Source organism: Rhizophagus irregularis, chromosome 20, assembly GCF_026210795.1.
Source record: "Rhizophagus irregularis chromosome 20, complete sequence".
In the NCBI taxonomy this organism is placed as follows: Eukaryota; Fungi; Glomeromycota; class Glomeromycetes; order Glomerales; family Glomeraceae; genus Rhizophagus; species Rhizophagus irregularis.
In genome coordinates, this window is record NC_089448.1 from 3,652,404 (window position 1) to 3,663,375 (window position 10,972).

Here is a 10,972-nt window from a genome sequence, read left to right on the forward strand (position 1 = left end):
ATAATTTTACCTTTTAAATCTAATAAAAAGTAAATTAATCATTTTGTTAATCCAAAAAAAATTAAAAAAAAATTTTGAAAAAATTGTATCTTCAGCTTTTTAATATTACCCATTATATAATACTATATAACCTGATTTTAATTAATGTAATCAACCATTCTTCCATATAGCCAGATCCAGAACTATAGATCATTAAACCTAAATAACTAATTATACTTTATTACTAAAAGTTTTACATTGAGATATTAGCTTTAAAAATATTTTGCAAGTTGCAACCAAATGAAATTTTGTAGAAAACATGCAACTGTAGAAATTTCTACTGCCTCAAGCAAGATATTTTTAAAGAGGATTATTTCACCCAACTTTAAGGTATTCTTTTGTTACCATTTCTTTTGCTAGTTTACTTTTGATATCATGAGCAAAGTAAGCTGTATTTAATGATAAAGTAATTTTACTTTAATTTAATGAAATCAACATATGAAATCAATCAAAGAATTTATTGGAATCAGACAAAAATACCATAAGATTAATCATTTATATCATTTATTATTTGTAATTTTTTCTAATCCAAGAGTTTGTAAACAAAAAAGTGTTATTAGTAAAATTGTAACGAAGGACTACATAATTCTACGCAAGTACCTTCCCGGAACATGACCTTAAACAGCACTTCGGACTCAATAACGGTTTCCTTTCTTAGTGGTAGGAAAAAAAGCATAAAATTATTAACATAAATTACTATAAATTTCTATAAATTATTTAAATTATTTCAAACATTTTCAAACGAGGGTAATATTCAGGGGCCAGCATTTAATTATGCTAATTATAGATCAGCGACGATCCAATTTCAAAATGCACTTTACTCGAATAAATTCGAATAATTGAATTTAAAATGTCTTAGATTTAATTCAGATAAATATGATTCCTTGACCCTGATTCATTAGAAATTTATTTTGTGAAAAAATTAATTGAAATCAACCAACGAACTTGCCTATCGAAACGTCAATCATATTCAAATTCATCATCTCAAAGATGTATGTTATTAAGTTCATGCATAAAAAATAGGGAAAAGTTTCGAAGATCTCATTTGGGGTAACCAAGTTTCATTAATGTAAAGAAATTAATCATATAAATATACGGTTAAAAAAATGTATTTCAATCCCAAAAAAGTTTTTTTTCTAGTTCTAATCGATCCAAAAAAAAAAAACTTTTTTTATTTTTTTTAATTTTTTAATTTGAAACGTAATTTTTTTTAAGCACGCAAAAATGAAGTTTAATATTTTCATAATCCTTACATATGTGATAGCTTCGGTACATTGTGAAGAAATTTTTAACTCAACACCATTTATCACCTCAAAAGATACACAATATGGTCCATCAATTGAAGGAGCTTCAGTTAATAAACTTGGGGAAGCATTTGCAACAGATTTTGCTAATTCAACTACCAAAATTGGACAAATCTCACCAAAACAAAAACTATATTCTGCTTCTCCAATAGTGACAACAAATTTCAATGGTATTAGATTTTTACGTTTAAGTAAAAAAGAAATTGATATGGGTATAAAAAATATAGCATTAGTTGCAAACAAAGATGGGGATGTAACAAAAGTTACAGAAATGAATGATGGAACTACCAAACAAGAAATTTTTTGTAAAGATGATACTTTTGTTATACCCAATGATTTGGCCCTCTCTGAAACTGGTCGTATATATATATCCGGGCAAAATTTTACCGAGAATACTGTAATTGGGGATGGCGGTCTTTGGATTTGTCAACCTGATGGAAGAGCAACCCAACTTATGAAATTTGGGAGGACTAACGGTATTGAACTCTCACCTGATGAAAAAACATTATACTTATCAGAAGCCTTTAATATAGGTTTTACTCCAGTTTCAAATAAAATTTGGAAATTCAAGGTTGACCATAGGACTGGAATGGTTTCTTCACAAGAACTTTTCGTGGACTTTGCAATACTTGATGGTACTCAATCAGTTGATGTTGATGGTATGCGCACTGATATTGAAGGAAATCTTTACGTAACAAGAAATGGTGGACAAGAAGTAGTAGTATTCTCTCCAAATAAAGTAGTTTTGTCAAGGATTAAATTAAATATAAAAAGTGCTGCTAATCTGGAATTGGCTGGAGACCAAGGTAAAACTATGTTTATTGTCGGAAAATGTTTAGATGATGAAACTAAAGGTTGTGTAGATAAATTCGAAAATAACATCCCCGGTAAAGCATTCACATTACTTAACCGTTAAATTCGTTAAATTCGTTAAATTCGTTAAATTCAGACTAATAGATTATATGCTTCATATAAGATAATATAATGTATTTAATATGATACATTCAATAGAAGACATTTTCGCTAATTTTAATAGTGGATAATTATTTAATTATCTAATAAGTTAAATATTTAATATAACATAGAGAAATGTAACATTTTGGGTTGTGACAGGTTGTTTTTGTACCAATACAATTTTAATAACACGAATAAAATTAAAATTATTTAATATAAAAAAAACCAAATAATAAAACGTAAATTATAATGCCAGGTAACAATGTTTCATAGGTAAGATCAAGTAAAATTTTTTGAATAGCTAGCCAATCCCGATGAAGAAACCATTTTAGTACTTGGTTAAAATAAATTAGACTAACCTGATTATACAAATGTGCAATAATATGCTAGTATTTTTTTATATTCACGAAGAATCAGGGTTCATATAATTAAAAATAGTGAGAATTATAAATTGTTAATACAGTATTTATTATAGCAAGTAATAATTTGTATTTTATATTTCATTTTAATAAATTCAAACAGCCCTTACATACTGCTTGAAAGAATATGATAAATTGTAAAAGATAATTGTTTTAATGAAAGTAAAAAGTTAGGCAAAAGTAAGCAAATAAAATCAAAAGCAAATGTAAAAGTGATTAATATTGTTACATTTCAACACACAAAAAAAAGTAAAGAATTTCTGCCAAATTAAAATGATTAAATTGAATCGGGAATAAAATTAATATTCGTCGAATAAATTCGAATAAATGTTTGTTGTTTGAAAAAAAGAAAGAAAAATAAAAGAAAGCTAATAATATCAGATCACGGATCATGATTCATTCTCAAATTATTTATTTGATGCCGTAACTTCGCCCATCATTTCTCTATCTTGAGTTTTAATGTTATCATCTAATGCTTCAATATTACTATCTTTGACATCCAAGTTTTTCTCTTCGTTCGAATTAGTGGATTGTGAAGTACTTTTATTCGTGGAGTCATCCAAACCTTTTGGAGTAATAGATTGGGAAGTACATTTATTCGTGAAGTCATCCAAACCTTTCGAATTAATAGATTGGGGAGTACTTTTATCTTTAGAGTCATCCAAACCTTTTGAAGTAATAGATTGGGAAGTACATTTATTCGTGGAGTCATCCAAACCTTTTGAAGTAATAGATTGGGAAGTACATTTATTCGTGGAGTCATCCAAATCTTTCGAATTAATAGATTGGGGAGTACTTTTTTCTGTGGAGTCATCCAAATCTTCTTCACTGCTAGGATTTGATTCATTAATTTTCTTGATTGATGTAAGAGTTATAAGTTCGGCAATAGTTTTTGATAACCATTCTTTAGCATTGATTTCGATAATATTATTATTTTCAATTTGCGAACCATTTATAATTCCATGAGATCTTGCAACAGCACAAGCAACATCAGGTTGTTGTTTAATAAATTCTTCGATAGCCATTTCAGCCACTGATTCTTTTGCGAGATCTTTGGTGGGCTTAAAAGCACCAAAAGTTCTTTTTAAAATTGGTACACGAAGAATAGCACAACATTTATCACTTTTTGACCAAACACGAAGAAAATATTCAGTATTAATATATTTACTTATTGAAATGAAAAAGTTTAAAAGATAAAGATCTGAAGGAATTTCCTTTTCTTTTTCTTCTTCTTGTTGTTTTTGTTGTTGATGTTGTTGATGTTGATGTTGTTTTGGTTGTTGGTGTTGTTGTTGTTGTTGATTTTGTTGTTGTTGTTGTTGTTGTTGCTGTTGTTGTTGCTGTTGTTGTTGATTTTGTTGTTGATTTTGTTGATATCGACGATGTTTACTCCTATTCCTACTTCTTTGATTACGTCTTTTCTTCTTTTCTTCTTTTTCAGTTTCATGTAATTCGGGTGAGAGAACGTTTTCATGATGATCTTGATCATTATTTGAAGGTACAAGTTGTGATTGTGATGATGGTTGTGGTTGTGATTGTGGTGGTAGTGGTGGTGGCGGTTCTTCTCTTTGTTGATGATCGGAAGATTGCGGTAATATAGGAAGTTGATGTAATATTGACACATTTTGTTGCGGAATTATATTGAAATGATTTCTATAAGCTTAATAATAATAATAATAAATAAATAAATAATGTTAAAAAAAGAAATCAAGTTTAAAAAAAAATACATGAACTATTTTAATAAGGTTTCATAATGATTACAATAATATAGATTAGGATAATATGAAGAATTCCGATTTGAATTTTGAAAGTTTAATCTTGAATGATCACCGATGGATGTAGAAGAAGAAATAGGACGCGTCACTGTTAAAGTTGTCGTAGATGAAGGTATTACCGGTCTATTATAAGTATATCTATTATCATTATTATTGTTGTTTGTTGTGATTAAAGATGAACGAGAAGATGAATTATATCTATTATCATTATTATTGTTGTTTGTTGTGGTTAATGATGAATGAGATGATGATGTATATCTATCATCATTTGTTGTGTTTAAAGAAGGACGAGGAGATGATGTATAAAAGGAAAAAGGATGAGGAGAATATGTAGATGATGATGAAGAGGAAGAAGAAAAATTTGAAGGGGTAGTGACATATCGTGACGAAGATGATAAATTATTTTGTGTAATAATATCATCATCATTAATACTATTATTATTAGTTGTCACAATATCAGAATTATTTGAAGCGAAAGAATATCTCGAAGAAGAACGTCTTGAAGGGGTAAAATTTTGAATACGTTGATCATAAGAAGGAATATTATTGGACATGTTGTTTTGATATGAAGTAGGAACGAAACGATGTCTTCTTGGAGTAAAACGACGAGAAGGATTATTATTATTATAATTATAATTATAATAATAATTATTATTATTATGATTATTATTATTATTACTATTATTAAGATTAAATCTTGCTGTAGTGGAATTAGTGGAATTACGATTATAAATTGGTGGTAAACTAATTGTAGATGGTGACTGATAATGACGTGCAGAGTTTCTTGAAATGTTGTTTATTAATGGTCGTTGTTGTGGTTGAGGTTGAAGTGCACTATCATCGAACGTCTTTGGAGCCATTCTTTATCCTAATTTTTTTTTTTTTGAAGATGAAATTTATGAGAAGATGAAATTTATTAGAATTATTTTTTTATTTATTTTTTTTATTTTTTTTTTAAAAAAAAAAATTGTTAAAATAAGTGAAAAATAAGTAAAAAAAAGTAATATTTAAAAAACAAACTTTTTTTTTGACTGCGGCTGATACAAATAGAAGAAAGAAATTCTTTAAAAAGCTTTAAAGCTTAAAAATTTGGTTTATTTATTATATATATATATATATAAAGTATATAATTATATAAAATTTAAGGGATTAAAAAAAAAAATAAAAAATTGTTTAGTTAAATTGTTAACAAATTTTATTTATTTTTTTTTAATGCATCATTTAAATCATTTTTAAATCATTTTTAAATCATTTTTTTTAAATGTTTTTAAATCAAACATAAAAAAAAAAATAGTATCTCTTTGACGAATAATAATAAAATTTTTTGATCAAATTTTTTTTTAGATTGAAATAAAAATTTGAGATTTAATGAAATTTAATGAAATCGATTTTTATTTTTTATTTTTTGATTTTTTGATTTTTTATTTTTTATGTTTTAAAGTCAAAAAAAAAAAAAAAAGGAGAGAAATTACTTATTTTGATCCATACTATAATTGAACTGAAATAATTAGTACATCGATTTCTTGAAGTGTTGAAGAATGACATGATTTGCTGACCAATAGACCCAATGAACCACAGAAAAAAGAAACCGATTATCACGTGGTAAATATAATTGCAGAAAAATTATACAAAGTAGGATAATTATAAAACAAAAATGAATGAAAAAAAAATAATTGATTCATTTCCTTCTAAAGTTATTAAAATCTTTTTATTAAATCCTTTTTATTTGAGATTCATAAAATTTAAAACAATATGAAGAATAAATTTGTGATACCAAAGACAACCATAACGTGGGCCTAATAATGGCCCAATAATGCGGGCCAGTATTATAATTTAACATTATTAGGATGATTAAGAGAAGCAGCAATAAATTTCGTATGACGTCCCATAGCAATTATTTTACCGTCAATTTTATTCTTTAAATCTACTGTAGTATAAGCAAGTGTTTTACCAAGTTTAACACATTCGGAGTCCTAAATAAAAAAAAATACAATTATAAACTTAATAAAATCTCCGAAAAAAATAATTCAAAAAAAGGAAAAAAATGACAATGTAACGTTAAAGAATATGTACCATGATTATTATATCTCCTTCTTTGGCAGAATTTAAAAAAGTAATATTTAAATCTGTGCTAACACCTGTAGTGTACATCCCTTTTGTAGATAATGCCATTGAACCCCCTATATCAACTAATGTTGAAAGAAAACCACCGTGTACGATACCTAATCGGTTCTTAAAAAGAATATATTATTAAAATCTGATTAAAAGTATAATGAAAAAAAGAAAATAATAATTTTTTTTATTACCAAATGTATTTTTTCCACGGGTAATTCACAAGTAATTTTTCCATCAGCTACATCCGTAATCGTCATCTTAAATTACCAAAAAGAAAGAAAAAGAACCAATTCATGTTTATATAATAATGAAAATATATCTAATAATGAAGAGTTATCGTTACCTTTCCCATAAGTAATTTATCAAATCCATCAGTTGCCATAAAATTTTGCAATACTTTACGAGCAAAAGCTAATCTAGAAGGTATTGACATTTCGCTGTAACCTAAAAATTAAAAAAAACCTCCGTCAATTATGTTAAACAAAATTTTGAGTTTAATAATTGTTATCACACAATTGGTATGAGAACGATGATTGTTTAATATATAATTGAATAATACGGAATATTATTTTTAAACAATGGGTATCGTGAAAGATGCATTACTAACTTATTTGTTTATATTTTTTTTTTTGTTTTTTAACCGAAAATAATAAATTTTAAAATTTTTTTTAAAATTTTTTTTTTTCTTTGAAAAGACTTATCGGAATCCATTCAATCAAGATGTGGTGTTACTGGTGTATCGTAACATGTTACGTTTCTTACGTAACTTTTTTTAAGGTTTGAATTCGTTCGAAACACAACATTTCAATGATCCGCATGTGACCAAAATTTCTTGTTTAAAAAGAAACAAAATTAGAATGTCTATCAACAAGAAAAAGGTAAGATCAATAGTAATTAAATAACCTTATTAATACTTTGAATATATCCCTAAAAAGATAACATAGATTTTCCCCCTCTCCTCTCCCCCTTTTTTTTTCTCACAACTCCCATGTTTTTTTAGCCCAACCCGCTTATAAATCTTAAATTAGGGCGGCGTCAGCTTAAAGCGAAGCCAGACAACCACCCATTTATAACCTAAAAATTATGTGCGCAAAATCTCTGGATGACGATTCTGCATGGACATTCAAGTCCATGTGGCATAATGAAAGTAGCCACACACCCTTTTATTGAACCAAATGTCGGATTGTGTAATTACTTATACTAATCGACGAAATTGTGGGACTGATTTGATACATACCTGATGCGGCGCAGGATCTTTACCAATTCTAGTAGTGAGAGATCTAGTATTACTAATATGCATAAATTATATATAAATATTGGTAACGTACGAAAAAAAAAATTTTTTTTTTTTTAAAAAAAATAAATCCCTTTTTATTATCATTATGAGAAAAAAAAATTTAAATGTATTTATAATGTACTGATGGAGGGATATAATGATCTTTACGTGTGTTTAATTTAATATTTACCAAATTAGCCAATGATATGTATTATTTGGTTAATAATTGACTCACACATTTGGGGAGGTCAAAAAAAAAAAAGTAGGGCTAATAAACTCCTAAAAATTTAAAAGTCACATACTAATTTGATTATTTCAATAACGATTTTTTTGTGTTATTCGTGTTACTACAAAGACATGAAAATCACCTGCAAATTTAAAATATATTTCACGAAGGTAACATTTTTTAAGTTTCGAGACTCAGTGAAAGGTTATTCGTTATTCGTTATTTTAAATTCATTTAATAATAATGTAATAAAGTAGTTTATTAAAATACAATAGGCTCAAAGTAAACTATTGTTATCAAACGTTATCTACAAATTAATTTAATTTATGATTTACATATTAGAACAATATTCATAATTTTGAAAAGATTGAATATTTGGGAATGATAATTGGATGATATTCAGGTGGTCATTTAAAAAAATTTATCGCCAGCTTTTTAGAAACCTGTTTATAAAATAGGAGAATAAATAAATTACAACGTTAGTTATTTATTATTGTAAATATTTATACTTTTAAGTAATTATATTGTTTTTGATCCTTTTTCTTTAAAAAAAAAGTAAATATAAAAAAAATATGGACCAATAATTTAATCAATTTAACAACAGAAAGAAATAATATTCTTTTCATGGATTTTTTTTTTTTTTAAATGATCATTTAAAAAATATGATGAACCACGAGACTAAATTAAATATTTACATTCATTAACCAATCAAATGATTGTAATTCGGACGTAAAATCTTGGCAGAAATTTTCCTAATCGGAAAATAAAAACTTAATATCAAGACTTTAAGGGTTTATTAGGGTTTATTCAAAAAACCTGAAAGAATCCGGTTGTGTTTCGGAAAAATTTCCGATTAGGGGTAACATTTTTACCGGAAGTTACCGTAAAAAAAACTAAGAACCGAGACTTTTACTTGTAAAGGTATTTGAAATTCCGAAAAAGTTAAAATTAGGTAAAGTTGAAATAAAGTAATTAAAGTAAGTAAAATTGAGTTAAAATTAAGGTAAAATTAAGTGTCAGAAAAAAAGAGTTAATTAATTATGACTTTAATAAATTATATAAATTATAAAATAATAATCGACATGATTATCCTTGTTCATCTTTTGAAGTCTTTTCTTGGAAATTTCATATAAACTCATATAAACTGTAATTCCTAATAATTTACGACGTACATATAGCTTAATTATAATATTTATAAATTAACAAGAAAGTAGAACAAATGTTAAACGTGAGTTGACAGGTATACATACGTAAGTACATACTGTATACGTTGTATACGTATGTATATTAGTATGTAAATTATATATTTAATATATATATTAAATTATGTATACATTTACAATATATACATTTAGTATTTTACTATAAATCATTTATTTACTATTTATTTATTTCAACTTTCATGTTTAGCTTCGATCATCTTTTTGTCGTACCCAAAAATATAAAATATTTTAAATAAGATTGACAATTGTGATTTTGTGATATCCAAAATTTTCTCCAAATCCCCAATCGAAAAATTTATCACAAAAATTTACTAAATATTTTTTATTACACAGACCAAAATTGGCAAAACGGACCAAAATTGGCAACACAATGATAGAGAAAACAATGTCACCATATTTGACTAGATTTATTTTTTTTGATTACCATTTTAATAACATTTTCATTTGTATACAATTTTTATATACGTAATAAAAAGTAGGTAATTTAATGTAATTAAAGTGGGATCTGTTATTGCATTTTATTAATTTTTAAAAAGCAAAGCAGCAAAAAAAAAAAATATAATTTTTTTTCTCCACAATTTTCAAACACGCGGCACAAATTTTCGTGTATTGTTGACAGAAATTTCAACCAATCATAATAAAAATTGGCTGATACAATTAAATAATAACCCTTTCAAAATTACACGACAGAAATCCTTTTGCATCACAAATATTTTGATTTAAATCATCATCATCATCAGTAGAATGATTAAAATAATATGCGTAAATATGTATTCATAACAAAGGCTTACTTTTATGATAAAAAATTCATGAAACAAACAAGAAACGTTTAAATTCTTAATAATTTAGGTTGCTTCCATTTTCTTTTTTTTTCTCCTGTGAAAAAAAAAAAATTCTTGCTGCATTGAAAGAAAATCGGCTGTACATAAATAATGATACGTACGAACTCCCCTTTATTTTCCATTTATGTGAGGTTTGAAATATTTGTCCTATGGATCTCCAGCATGCCAGAATGTCATATGATCAGTCTTTGAAAAGATTCTTATTCTTCTGATACATAGAAATTTCCCAGGACAGCATTATAACAAACAATTTCATAACATCCATTTTATTTCATTTTAATCCTTCTTTAATTCTTCTTTGATAATCAAAATTATCCGTTTTTCTTAAATAATTAAATCTAAGAAATCTAAGAGCATCTATTCTAAATTTCGCACGTGCATATAGCCAAATTAAGGGTCATTGGTTTATAAAAATCAGGTTTTTATTCGGGCAGAATTATCAGGATAATTATTATTTATTATTATTTAATTAACAACGAATTATTAATACAAAATTATTATTTATTACTAAAACGTTACAAGGAAAAAAGAACCTGTTAGAAATGTATAATTGATGCATATTAATGCAATTTAAGTGTTACAAAATAACCAACAACCTGCAGATTCTGCAGTCTATTTATAATTACGTAGTTTATCTAATTACGCATAACTGCATAACTTGCGCCTTTTTGTTTATGGCGGGAGTTCGGGTTTTTTAAAGTTGAGGTTTCAAAAAATTTTCTGTAATCACAAAAAAAAAAATAAAAATAAAAAATACTTTTTTTTACTTTTTTGATGTATTATAGAAATTTTTTAACAA

General features: G+C 26.2%; 3 protein-coding genes across 3 annotated transcripts; 1 reads left to right on the forward strand and 2 right to left on the reverse strand.

The window, feature by feature from the left end:
* Window positions 1–1,263: 1,263 nt before the first annotated feature.
* Window positions 1,264–2,259, forward strand: OCT59_013395 (uncharacterized protein; the record flags this gene model as incomplete). The annotated part of the gene is made up of 1 exon (XM_025315476.2): window positions 1,264–2,259. One exon carries the CDS (start codon window positions 1,264–1,266, stop codon window positions 2,257–2,259), a length of 996 nt encoding a protein of 331 aa, XP_025182751.2.
* An 864-nt stretch (window positions 2,260–3,123) lies between these two features.
* On the reverse strand, window positions 3,124–5,351 carry OCT59_013396 (uncharacterized protein; the record flags this gene model as incomplete). Its single annotated transcript, XM_025325137.1, has 2 exons — window positions 3,124–4,376; window positions 4,478–5,351. 2 exons carry the CDS (start codon window positions 5,349–5,351, stop codon window positions 3,124–3,126), a joined length of 2,127 nt encoding a protein of 708 aa, XP_025182752.1.
* An 819-nt stretch (window positions 5,352–6,170) lies between these two features.
* OCT59_013397 (uncharacterized protein) lies at window positions 6,171–7,039 on the reverse strand (the record flags this gene model as incomplete). The annotated part of the gene is made up of 4 exons (XM_025315477.2): window positions 6,171–6,464; window positions 6,565–6,723; window positions 6,798–6,863; window positions 6,950–7,039. 4 exons carry the CDS (start codon window positions 7,037–7,039, stop codon window positions 6,318–6,320), a joined length of 462 nt encoding a protein of 153 aa, XP_025182753.1. The 3' UTR covers window positions 6,171–6,317.
* Window positions 7,040–10,972: the final 3,933 nt, after the last annotated feature.